Source organism: Schistocerca serialis, chromosome 4 (genome assembly GCF_023864345.2).
Source record: "Schistocerca serialis cubense isolate TAMUIC-IGC-003099 chromosome 4, iqSchSeri2.2, whole genome shotgun sequence".
Lineage (NCBI taxonomy): Eukaryota > Metazoa > Arthropoda > Insecta > Orthoptera > Acrididae > Schistocerca > Schistocerca serialis.
The window spans coordinates 53544091-53558142 of NC_064641.1; the positions used below are offsets into that span (position 1 = coordinate 53544091).

The 14052-nt window shown below is 38.5% G+C and overlaps 1 protein-coding gene across 1 annotated transcript in view; it reads left to right on the plus strand.

The window, feature by feature from the left end:
- Positions 1-14052, plus strand: part of LOC126473230 (tripeptidyl-peptidase 2) — a 289445-nt gene that overhangs the window by 102377 nt on the left and 173016 nt on the right. The window contains exons 7-8 of the mRNA XM_050100144.1: positions 5449-5587; positions 12335-12465. Coding sequence (XP_049956101.1) covers positions 5449-5587; positions 12335-12465 — 270 coding nt within the window. The remainder of the gene's footprint in view (positions 1-5448; positions 5588-12334; positions 12466-14052) is intronic.

Below are 14052 nucleotides of genomic sequence, written 5' to 3' on the forward strand. Positions count from 1 at the left end.
AGATATGATGATAACATAAAAGTCAGATGATTTTTAGTTTTTGACATGTGCTAAAGGATAATTATTTCCACTTCATAATGGCCACACAGCCAATATTGTAGTAGTGGGTTGTACAAATAAATAATTTCATACTCAAAACACAATAATGCTATTTACAAAATGTGGCACGACTGTGAACACCAGATAAGAGAAGTTTACTACTGTACCATTTGGGTTCCTTCTGAGAGCATGGTGGAAAATGTCAAAACCGAGATTTGCTATGAGGTAATGTGATAACAGCTGTTTAGCCAATATCAAAGTGTAATGGTGATCCTAAGGGAGCTTTAAGGGGAATTATGGAAAGGAAGCAGATATTGCTCTTGAACATTTTTTGCATTAATTAAGAAAATGTTTTTTTGATTCAGATTATGCCACAAATTTACAGGCTCCACTTTTTGTATTGTGTATGGACCACAGGGTAAAGGCAAGAGATTAGGACACACATAGTGGCACACAGTCATTATTTCCTTTGTTCTGTTTGCAAGTCAAATAAGTCAATAGTGACAATACTGGTATGAAGTATCCTCCACTGTACACATTACAATGGATGAAGAGTATATATGTAGATGTGGAGGTAGTTGCTGATTTCATGCAGTGTAAATTCTGTATTTGTGTAGAATGGTTACAGTGTTGAAGCAGTGCTGCCTTGAAGGATGTTCTGATACTAGCATAAATTCAACGTAAATGACAAACATCTCTCATGGTCATTTTGAATTATGCAAGACATATTTAACGTAAAATAATTAATATCTTTTTTGCCCGTGGGTTATGATTGCTGTCCATTTTTAAAAATTGTTCTTTTCTTACTTTTCACTGTAAAATGCCAAAACTACTACTCTGAAACAGTGAATAATTGACACTATAAATTTTTGTTTTTATTTGTTGTTTCTGACGAAAATTTTGAAAATGTATTTACTGACAGTATAAATATTACACGTTACATATGATTGCAGAAAATCTTCTCAGTGACAGCAGACTGAATTATTGCGGTTTAATATATTTCTAAGTGTTTTCAAATGGTGTTGTTTCATGAGAAGAGTTTTCTTTATCCATGTTATAAATTTTTTCAGTTCATTGACAAGCAAAAAAGGTGCAAATAGTGCTGACAAAAATACATTGAGGAAAATCTGAAAAAGGATAGGGACACCAGGGACAGCAAATAAGAGAAAATTTGAGAAAGTGAGAAGAACTTGAACCTCCAGTCACATTAATGTGAGCACCGCCTGCAATAACCACTCAACAGACAGCTGGTAGCAGCACCAGCTGTGCAGGATATTTAAAACATGTTGGGGAGGGGATATGGAAAACAGTGAAGTCGCTTTCAGAATGCGGAAACAGTCATTTATCTGAGGTACAAAAGGGCATAATCATTGGCTTTTGGGCCAAGGGTGGAAGCATTTTCAAAATGGCTAAGTTTATTAATTGTTGGTGTGCCGCTGTGGTTAAAGAATATTGTAGATGGCAAAATGCTGCTATCCAAAACTGGTGCCAAGGCAACTATGGTGCACCACTGGTTTTAGACGACATGTGTCCATGATGGCTGCGGAGATGTGTACTGGTGAACAGATGTGAAACTGTTGAGCAGCTGACTGCCCAGATGAAACAAAGGGGCACTAACAGTGTCTGCTCAACTACTGTTGAGTGAATGTTGCTAAATTTGGGCCTCCACAACAGGCACCACTTGATGCACTCATGGTGCCTGCTGTTCATGGGTGATGAAGGCTAGAATTTACATTGCAACTGGATGTCAACTGAGTGGCAAATGGTGACCTTTTCAGATGAATCACGTTTTATAAGTGGAGGGTCTGAATCAGAAGCTCAGTTGGTTTTGCAACTATGTAGGCTGCAGATTCCTTGACTTGCATCATAGGATGGTTGGGTTTTGGGTTCCACTGAGTAGGTCATAGAAAGCACCGATGCTCGAATCATTATAAGTGTTGAAAGCTGGGGTGTTCCGAAAGGTTTGGCTAAACAGTTGGCAGTGGTATGTTTGTTGCTATTAGTAGTAGTTTATGTTGTAGTGAAATTGAAGCAAATGGTTCCTGTGAGTTATTATGGGCAGAGGTCGTTCTTGGCAATGAAATAAAATAATTGGATCCTTTTACCGCCCTCTCAACTCAGATGATACAATTGCTGAAAAGTTTAAAGAAAACTTGAGTTTAGTTTCAAACATGAACCTGACTCATAGAATTATAGTTGGTGTGTCTTTAATTTACCCTCAACATGTTGTCGAAAATACATGTTTAAATCTGGAGGTCTGCATAAAACATCAGCTGAAATTGTGCTGGGAGCATTCTCTCAAAATTATTTCAAGCAGTTAGTTCATGAGCCCATGTGAATAGTAAATGATTGTGGAAACACACTTCACCTCATAACAACAAATAATCCTGAGCTAATAACTAGCATCAAAGTGGATACAGGGATTAGAGAACACAGGGTTGTCATTGAGAGATTGAATATTGTAACCCACAAATCCTCCAAAAATAAACGAAAAATATACTTATTCCGAAAAGATGATCCAAATTAATAATGTAAGTATAGACCAGATGTGGCTTGAATTCAGTGAAATAGTATCGACAGCAATTGAGACATTTATACCAGATAAATTAACAAATGACAGAACTGATCACCCTCGTTACACAAAACGGGTCAGAACAATGACGCCAAATTTAAACAAATGCAAAATCTCAGAGATTGGGGATCTTTTACAGAAGCTCGAAATTTAATGCAGATGTCAATGTGATATGCTTAAAGTAGTTTCCACAGTGAAACCTGGCAGAAAATCCGAAGAGATTCTGATTGTACATAAAGTATGCTAGTGGCAAGATGCAATCGATGCCTGTTCTGATTGATAGCAATGGAAATGCTCTAGACGACAGTGCTGTGAAAGCAGTGTTACTGAACACAGCCTTCTGAAATTCTTTCACCAAAGGAAGACAAAGTAAATATTTCAGAACTCGAATGAAGAACAGCTACCAAAATGAGTAACTTAGAAGTAAATATCCTTGGAGTAGTGAAGCAGCTTATAGCACTAAATAAAAGCAAGTCTCCTGGTCCAGACTGTATACCAGTTAGGTTCCTTTCAGAACACGCTGATGGAATAGGACCATATTTAACGATCACATACAACCGCTCACTCATTGAGACATACCCAAAGACTGGATAGTTGCACAGGTCACACCAATATTCAAGAAAGGTGATAAACCATATCATTAATGTCAATATGCAGCAGGATTTTGGAACTTATATTGTGTTTGAACATTATGAATTGCCTTGAAGAGAATGTTCTACTGACAAACAGTCAACACAGTCTAGAAAACATCGTTCTAAACACAACTAGCTCTTTACTTACTTCAAGTGATGAGTGTTATTGACAAGGGATTTCAAATTGATTCCATCTTTCTATATTTTCAGAAGGCTTTTGACTCTGTGCCATGCAAGTGGCTTGTAGTGAAGTTGTGTGCTTATGGAGTATCATCTCTGTTACGTGCCTAGATTCGTGATTTCCTGTCAGAGAGGTCACAGTTCATAATAACTGACAGAAAGTCATTGAGTAAAACAGAAGTGGTTTCTGGTATTCCCCAAGGCAGTGTTATAGGCCCTGTACCATTCCGTATGTATATAAATGTTTTAGGAGACAATCTGGACAACTGTCTTAAGTTGTTTGCAGATGATGCTGTCATTTATTGTCGGATAAACTCATCAGAAGATCAATACAAGATGCAAAATGATTTAGAAAAGATATCCGAATGGTGCGTAAATTGGCAGTTGACCTTAAACAATGCAAAGTGTGAGGTCATCCATTCGAGTGCTAAAAGTAATCCGTTAAACTTTGGTTACATGATAAATCAGTCAAATCTAAAGACTGTAAATTCAATTATGTGCTGAGGAATTACAATTACGAACAGTTAAAATTGGAAAGAACACATACCCAGTCTTGTGGGGAAAGGAAACCAGAGACACTGTTTTATTGACAGAACACTGAGAATGTGTAACAGATCTACTAAAGAGACTGCCTACGCTATGCTTGTCAGTCCTTTTTTGGAGTACTTCTGCATGGCTTGTGACCCTTATCAGGTAGGATTAAAGGAGCAGCACATTGAGAAAGTTCAAACAAGAGCAGATTGTCTTGTATTATCGCGAAATAGTGTAATGAGTCACTAACATACAGGATTTGGGGTGGACAGCACTAAAACAGAGGTGGTTTTTTGATGCGGTGGAATCTTCTCATGAAATTTCAATCACAAACTTTCACATCCAAATGTGTGTAATAAAACAAGGAAAGTGAGAACTTGCACAGAAAGATATAGGTGTTCGTTTTTTCTGCGAACTGTTAGAGATTGTAATAATAGTGTATTATTGTGAAGGTGGTTCAGTGAACCCTCTGCCTGTCATTTAAGGGTGATTTGCAGTGCCCATGTATTTCTAGATGTGTGCTTCATTGGGCAGATGGCCATTGGCATGTATGGTGTGAAACATCTGAAAGTAGACACCGTGCCACAATTGTCGGATGGATCCAGGCTGAGGACGGAGCATTGTAGTCTGGGGAATGTTTTCGTGACATTCTGTGGGTGATGTCGTCATTCTGGAAGGCTCAGTGGATCAACAGAAGTATACTTCTGTTCTTGGGGGGACAGGGGCGGGTTTCTTTTTCCATGGCATGATGGCAGGACAGTGCAGTGTACATGCATGGTTTAAAGAGTACCAGGATGAATTTACTGTACTCACCTGGCTATCATACTTCCCAGATTTAAATCCAATCGATACTCTGTGAGACCACCTCATTGGGCTGTTGGCACGATGGAGCCTGGACAACGATTTTGAGTCCATACCATCCAGAACCTTGTTGACTCTCTTCCTGCATGTTTTGCAACAGTCTGGGCTGCAAAAGGTGGTTATTCAGGTTTTTGACAGGTAGACTCATTAATGTGAGAGGACAGTAGGCATGAAAAAGGAAAGCAGAATTGTGAAGTATTTCTTTGCAGCAAATTCTTACATATTCACAACTGTTCTATAAATACTTGAAATTTTTGTGCATGGTAGTGAAGGGTAGCACTTAATACCTTCAATATGGGTATATACAAAAATAATTAGAAAGAATGCTGGTGATGAAAATAGACAATGTTTACAGACAATGGATTCAGTTTAGGTAACCATTCATTGCACAGTGTAAATTTTAAGCAGTGGATAGACACATAAACCAAAATTAGAATTTGTTAGTGTCTATGTTTTGTTTCGGAGCAGTTGGATTGTCTCATTGTGCTAGTGACCAGTTGGGCATCCCAATCGTGCTACAGCACCAAAAAAAAATGTGTGTGTGTGTGTGTGTGTGTGTGTGTGTGTGTGTGTGTGTGTGTGTAAATGTAGCAAGTATGGTATTTAATAATGACAATTTCTGTCATTTTGCAGGAGACAATCGCTTGGGCTCTATGGAGACTGGAACAGCTTTGGTTCGAGCCATGATCAAAGTCATGGAGCGCACACAAAATAACAAAATTCATGTAATAAATATGAGCTATGGAGAGCATGCTCACTTTTCAAGCTCTGGGTAATAAAATTGTTTTGCAATGTTCTTTGTGTTATCTCACAAATGTGTGTTAAAAATACTAAAAGTACTGAAAAAATACATTAATTTGTTATTTTTGTATGATTCAGAGGATAAATTCAGCTCCTTAGAACATGAATCTTAAATTCATGTGAAGATTTGTGCAAAATGCAGTTTACAAATATTACTGACACTTCAAAATTCTGAAGCGCTGTGTTGGAGTTACAGTATTAGCGCTTGGCATTTGACGGGGATAACTGGGGCTGGGTTGGGAGAAAGTCACTGAATCAGCATAATAAAATTTTGAGGCGTAGCTCACTTCTGGCAATGTTTTCAAAACCCTATTAACAGGGAATGTGCTGAGACATATCTTTCAGTCTCCCTCCTGTCCCTTCCATCTTTTTACAAAAGCAACATTATTTGATGCTTCCCACACCTCCAACCCCCCTCCCCCCCTTTCCCCCTTCCTTCCCTCATACATTAGATGCAGTTCCTTGGGCTCGTAGTAGGATATTTAAAAATAAATCTGAATTGAGCGAGTGTGAAAATGGATTTTTCAGACATCTCAATTGGCACCTGAAGCAGCCACTTGTCACTTTGGCCTTAAACCAGAACCAATCCTGACGGTATATTATGTCTTCTCACTAAATTGTCCATTTTGAGATTATGATAAAATGTCATTGTCAGTTTGTAGACTGGTTTGGCACAGCCCTCCAAGCTACTCTGTCTTGCGCAAACCTCTTCATTTCCAAATAACTAGTACAGCCTGAATCAATTTTGAACCTTCTTACTACATTTACCCCTTTGTCCCCCCTCTGCAATCCCCCCCCCCCCCCCCTCCACGGGCCCTTTTCCTCCCCCCCTCTCTATTGCTCCCTCCCTTCCTCTCTCTTTTCAACTAGTGTTTGCATTTCACATCCTTTCCTTTCATCCACTGTGTATTTGAATTAACATTCTCAAAAGTTTTTTCTAAATCTACAAATGCTGTAAATGTAGGTTTGCCCTCCTTAACCCATCTCTTAAGATAAACATTGAGGCCAGTATTTCTTCCTGTGTTCATACATTTTTCCAGAAACCAAACAGATCTTCTCTGAGGCCAACCTCTATCAATTTTTCCATTCTTCTGTAAATAATCTGTCAATATTTTGCACCAATAATTTATTAAACTGATAGTTTAGTAATATTCTCATCTGTAGGCACCTGCTTTCTTTGGAATGGGAATTATTACATTCTTCATTAAGTCTCATACATTTTGCACACCAGGTGAAGTATTCTGTCGTGGCTGGCTTATCAGTGAATATCAGATGTTCTGATGGAATGCCATCCACTTTAGGGGCCTTGTTTTGACTCGACTCTTTCAGTGCTCTATCAAATTCTTCTTGCAGTAATATATCTTCCAACTCATCTCCTTCTACTCCCTCGTCCCTCTGTAATGTTGCTTTGGAGTTAATCTCCCTTTTTTCTATAGGTGGCATCTGTCTTTCCTCTAGTTGTGCATAATTCTATGTCTTTACCTTTCTTGTCTAGCCATTCTTGCTTTCCCCTTCATATCACTCTCATTTTTATGTCTATATTTCCTTTTGCTTGCTTCATTTTTATATTTTTTCATTTTGTCGTCTAGATTCAGTATCTTCTGTCTTATCCAAGAATTTATACTGGGCTTTGACTTTTTACATGTGTGATTATTTGCTGCCTTCGTTCTTTCTTTTCTCAAGGCTTCCTGTTCATCTTCTATCGTGTTCCTTAGTCATGTTTCAGTCAATTGTTGCTCAATGCTCCCTTTCAAACTCTCAGCAACCTCTAGTTTTCAACCTATCCAGGTTCCATCTCTTTAATTTCCTACCTTTCTGTAATTTCTTCGGTTTTAATGTGCAGTTTGTAACCATTAAATTGTCAGAGCCCACATCTGCCCCTGGAAATGTCTCACAGATTAAAATCTGATCCCTAAATCTAAATTATCATTAGTTCATCAGTCAAACCTTCATTTTTCTCCATGTTTCTTCCATGTAAATAACCTTCTTTCATGATTTTTAATCCAAGTATTTGTTGTTGTTGTCTTCAGTCCTGAGACTGGTTTGATGCAGCTCTCCATGCTACTCTATCGTGTGCAAGCTTCTTCATATCCTAGTACCTACTGCAGCCTACATCCTTCTGAATCTGCTTAGTGTATTCATATCTTGGTCTCCCTCTACGATTTTTACCCTCCATGCTGCCCTCCGATACTAAACTTGTGATCCCTTGATGCCTCAGAACATGTCCTACCAACCGATCCCTTCTTCTTGTCAAGTTGTGCCACAAACTCCTCTTCTCCCCAATTCTATTCAATACCTCCTCATTAGTTACGTGATCTACCCATCTAATCTTCAGCATTCTTCTGTAGCACCACATTTCAAAAGCTTCTATTCTCTTCTTGTCCAAACTATTTATCGTCCATGTTTCACTTCCATACATGGCTACACTCCATACAAATACTCTCAGAAACTCCTTCCTGACACTTAAATCTATACTCGATGTTAACAAATTTCTCTTCTTCAGAAACACTTCCCTTGCCATTGCCAGTCTACATTTTATATCCTCTCTACTTCGACCATCATCAGTTACTTTGCTCCCCAAATAGCAAAACTCCTTTACTACTTTAAGTGTCTCATTTCCAAATCTAATTCCCTCAGCATCACCCGACTTAATTCGACTACATTCCATTATCCTCGTTTTGCTTTTGTTGTTGTTCATCTTATATCCTCCTTTCAAGACACTGTCCATTCCGTTCAATTGCTCTTCCAAGTCCTTTCCTGTCACTGACAGAATTACAATGTCATCAGCAAACCTCAAAATTTTTATTTCTTCTCCATGGATTTTAATTCCTACTCCGAATTTATCTTTTGTTTCCTTTACTGCTTGCTCAATATACAGATTGAATAACATCGGGGAGAGACTACAACCCTGTCTCACTCCCTTCCCAACCACTGCTTCCCTTTCATGTCCCTCAACTCTTATAACTGCCATCTGGTTTCTGTACAAATTGTAAATAGCCTTTCGTTCCCTGTATTTTACCCCTGCCATCTTCAGAATTTGAAAGAGAGAGCTCCACTCAGCATTGTCAAAAGCTTTCTCTAAGTCTACAAATGCTAGAAACGTAGGTTTGCCTTTCCTTAATCTATTTTCTAAGGTAAGTCGTAGGGTCAGTATTGCCTCATGTGTTCCAACATTTCTACGGAATCCAAACTGATCTTTCCCGAGGTTGGCTTCTACCAGTTTTTCCATTCATCTGAAAAGAATTCGCGTTAGTATTTTGCAGCAGTGACTTATTAAACTGATAGTCTGGTAATTTTCACATCTGTCAACACCTGCTTTCTTTGGGATTGGAATTATTATATTCTTCTTGAAGTCTGAGGGTATTACGCCTCTCTCTCATACATCTTGCTCACCAGATGGTAGAGTTTTGTCAGGACTGGCTCTCCCAAGGCCGTCAATAGTTCCAATGGGATGTTGTCTACTCCCGGCGCCTTGTTTAGACTCGGGTCTTTCAGTGCTCTGTCAAACTCTTCACGCAGAATCGTGTCTCCCATTTCATCTTCATCTACATCCTCTTCAATTTCCATAATATTGTCCTCAAGTACATCGCCCTTGTATAGACCCTCTATATACTCCTTCCATCTTTCTGCTTTCCCTTCTTTGCTTAGAACTGGGTTTCCATCTGAGCTCTTGATATTCATACAAGTGGCCCTCTTTTCTCCAAAGGTCTCTTTAATTTTCCTGTAAGCAGTATCTATCTTACCCCTAGTGAGATAAGCCTCTACATCCTTACATTTGTCCTCTAGCCATCCCTGCTTAGCCATTCTGCACTTCCTGTCAATCTCATTTTTGAGACGTTTGTATTCCTTTTTGCCTGCTTCATTTACTGTGTTTTTATAATTTCCCCTTTAATCAATTAAATTTAATATTTCTTCTGTTACCCAAGAATTTCTACTAGTCTTTGCCTTTTTACCTACTTGATCCTCTGCCGCCTTCACTACTTCATCCCTCAGAGCTACCCATGCTTCTTCTACTGTATTTGTTTCCCCCATTCCTGTCAATTGTTCCCTTACGCTCTCCCTGAAACACTGTACAACCTCTGGTTTAGTCAGTTTATCCAGGTCCCATCTCCTTAAATTCCCGCCTTTTTGCAGTTTCTTCAGTTTCAATCTGCAGTTCATAACCAATAGATTGTGGTCAGAATCCACATCTGCCCCTGGAAATGTCTTACAATTTAAAACCTGGTTCCTAAATCTCTGTCTTACCATTATATAATCTATCTGAAACCTTCTAGTATCTCCAGTGTTCTTCCATGTATACAACCTTCTTTCATGGTTCTTGAACCAAGTGTTAGCTATGATTAAGTTGTGCTCTGTGCAAAATTCTACCAGACGGCTTCCTCTTTCATTTCTTCCCCCCAATCCATATTCACCCACTATGTTTCCTTCTCTCCCTTTTCCTACTCTTGAATTCCAGTCACCCATGACTATTAAATTTTCGTCTCCCTTCACTACCTGAATAATTTCTTTTATCTCATCATACATTTCATCAATTTCTTCATGATCTGCAGACCCAGTTGGCATATAAACTTGTACTACTGTAGTAGGTATGGGCTTCGTGTCTATCTTGGCCACAATAATGCGTTCACTATGCTGTTTGTAGTATCTTACCTGTACTCCTATTTTTTTTATTAATTATTAAACCTACTCCTGCATTACCCCTATTTGATTTTGTATTTATAACCCTGTATTCACCTGACCAAAAGTCTTGTTCCTCCTGCCACTAAACTTCACTAATTCCCACTATATCTAACTTCAACCTATCCATTTCCCTTTTTAAATTTTGTAACCTACCTGCCCGATTAATGGATCTGACATTCCACGCTCCGATCCGTAGAACGCCAGTTTTCTTTCTCCTGACAACGATGTCCTCTTGGGTAGTCCCCGCCCAGAGATCCGAATGGGGGACCATTTTACCTTCGGAATATTTTACCCAAGAGGACGCCATCATCATTTAACCGTACAGTAAAGCTGCATGCCCTCGGGAAAAATTACGGCTGTAGTTTCCCCTTGCTTTCAGCCGTTCGCAGTACCAGCACAGCAAGGCCGTTTTGGTTAGTGTTACAAGGCCAGATCAGTCAATCATCCAGACTGTTGCCCCTGCAACTACTGAAAAGGTTGCTGCCCCTCTTCAGGAACCACGCGTTTGTCTGGCCTCTCAACAGATACCCCTCCGTTGTGGTTGCACCTATGGTACGGCCATCTGTATCGCTGAGGCATGCAAGCCTCCCCACCAACGGCAAGGTCCATGGTTCATGGGGGGTAGGAATCCAAGTATTAGCTGTGATAAAATCATTATATGTGCAAAATTCTACCATGTGGCTTCCTTTTCCATTCTTTTCCCCCACTACATGTGCTCGTACTTTTTTTTACTTCTCATACTTTTTCTGTTGTCTGATTACAGTCTTCCATAACTGTTAAGTTTTTATGTTCCTCAACTATCTGAATAATTTTTTTTATATCACCATACATTCTTTTAATCTCTCGATCATCTGTGGAGTTAGGTGACACATAAAGTTGTACTATTGTCATGGATGTACATAGGCAACAGCAATGCATTCACAATGCTATTCATTGCAGCTTACTCACAGTCCTATTTTCTTATTAACTGTGAGACCTATTCTTGCTGCGTTACCACTATTTGATTTTGTATTTATAACATTGTACTCACTTGTGCAGGAGCCACCACACTTCGCGAATTCCCACTATGTATAACTTCAATGTATCAATTTCCTTTTTTAAATTCCCTATCCTACCTACCCAATTGAGGGATCCAACAGCCTGTATTCTGGCCCATAGAATACAAGTTTTGATTTTCCTGATGGTGATATCCTCCTGAGTAGTCTGTGCACAGAGATTGGGATGGTAGAACGTTTTACCTCCAGATTGTTTAACCAAAGAGGACGTTATCATCATTTAACCATACAGTGGGGGTGCGTGCCGTCAGGAAAAATGACAGTTGTAGTTCCTCTTCCTTTCAGTCATTCAAAGTAACAGAGACCAAAGGTTGTCTTGGCTGACAAACAAGACCAGACCAGTCAATCATCCAGACTGTTGCCACCTGCAGCTACTGAAAAGGATGCTCTATCTTATTCAGTAATCATTTGTTAGTTTTCCCACTCCACAGATCACACTGTAGTGCTTGCACCTATGGTACAGTTATGTGAACCATTGAGGCACACAAGTACCTTAACAAAGTCTGTGGTTCATTGGGGGGTGCTAAAACTGTTATTGCTTTGTAAAACATAATAGTTATTTAAAAATGGGATACATATGAAGTGCTGACTATTGTAATACAGCTGGGGCACTGACCTCCATTTTTTTTTAATGCGAAAACTCTTTAAACGTTTTAAAATAAAACCGGTAATGAAAAGAATAGGTTGCTTCTCTCTGTAAAGATTATACAAGTTGCAGAGAGGCACAACAAAAAGACTATTACAATTGAACTTTGGGCCAAAGTCTTCTTCAGAAAAGAAAAATGCACACACAGTCGAACAAGCAAGTGCACACCTTGCACATGACGGCTGCTTCCTATGCTTTCACAGGAAAGAGGAGGTCAATTAGAAAGTGATTCATCATTTTCTACTTCGACTTTATAGACCGTACTTAGTTTAGAATGTGAATACTAATACAAGCATTTTATTTTTTTCTATTTGAACATCACGTTCCTTAATTGCAGGAGGATAGGAGAACTAATGAATGAAGTGGTCAATAAATATGGTGTCATTTGGGTGGCATCTGCAGGCAATCATGGACCTGCCTTATGTACAATAGGCACACCTCCAGACATCAGCACAAGTATTATTATTGGTGAGTTACTGAAACCACTACCCTAATATAGTTATTACTGATTACATGTTTGTGTGAATGAATGCTTATGTGTAACATTCATTCTGAAAGAAAATATGAAAGGAGACCCATCTACTTGGTAAATTTGCAAGGTTGCCTGGTACGTAGTGCATGAGGGTTGCCTTTTGAGTTTTTACAACCAAATAAGAGATTATACTATTGAGGTGATGTAACTGTTGTTTCAGAATTTGTTGTTTGCTATTGTTAACACCATTGAAACTAAGAAATTGACTGAGTGTTTAAAGAAACAAATAGAAATTTCTTGCAAAGGTTATCATTGCATGGTTTTTCTAAGGCTTTTGTAAGACCTAACTCAACAGCAATGCCTGAATTGCTTTGTTAAACATTTGATAACTAGTTTTCATCAGAAAATATGTGATTTGTTTATGTATGCAGAATTTTGTTGGCATTGTGCTTCTGTTGGTGACAGATTTGGTGACAGCTGACTGAAATCTTTTGTTGTCCCAGAAAACATGGGTGCTGTATGCAAAAAGATTGAAGATTGGCATTTGACTTACTGTGAAGTAGAGGCATCCTTAGGCACATCGAAGACTGCAAAGCCTTTGATTTTTCATTTAGCTGTGAAAAAGACCTGTGCTTGATGGATTCCACATAATTTGACTAGAGCTCAAAGAAACAGGCTTTTGTCAATTGGTGTACAGAATTGTTGTAAAAATTTAAAAGGCCGGTTTCATATTTAGCAAAAGTGCTAATTTAAGAGTTACATGAAAGTGGAAGTAAGTAAATAATGGCAGTTTCTATATTGCAAGAGAGAGAATGTATTGAGAATCTTTGTGGTAGAGCTTGGTATAGGAAAAAAAGAATAAAACCTTTAGCTTGGTATAGGAAAAAAGAGTAAAACCTTTATATACTACAGCCATATTTTTTTGGACAACAAGCAGGGGATATTATAATATGACTTTGATCATTTATCACAAGTTAACAGAGGCATAAATTATCAACTGCTGCTTTAACCACTGAAGCATTTGAGAGCCTCCCCCCCAGCAAGCGTACATACCCATGTTGGTTGAAAATGAGTACCATACCACTGTCTGTGCTTGTAATTCTTCCATTCAGTCCATTGTTTTCAGTACAGCTATTTGATACTTAAATGATTATTTAAAATGTAAGTGAAAAAAAAAATAAAACCTTAATTGCTTCTGTATAATGAAAATAGCAGCAAAATTTACTAGCAGTGAAAATTGGTTATGTTGAATTAATGGTGTACTTAAGAGTGATCAGCCAAGTTGTTCTTATTTCATGCACATTATTTCAGCAATCAATGCTGTTATCTTCAGGTGCTGTGAATTGAGCTGTTGTGTATGTTGACAAATCATCAAATGCCGTTTTAGAAACGAATCATTTATTAAGCATCACACAGTACAACAATATGATACGAAACACCAACTGCACATTTCAAAACATAGCCAGAGATTATGACAACTATGCCAAAAATGAACCAAAGAATTTATGAGACATGTGACAGACAACCTTCAGAGAATATGAACGATACATACGTATACATACACAGGGTGGTCCATTGATTGT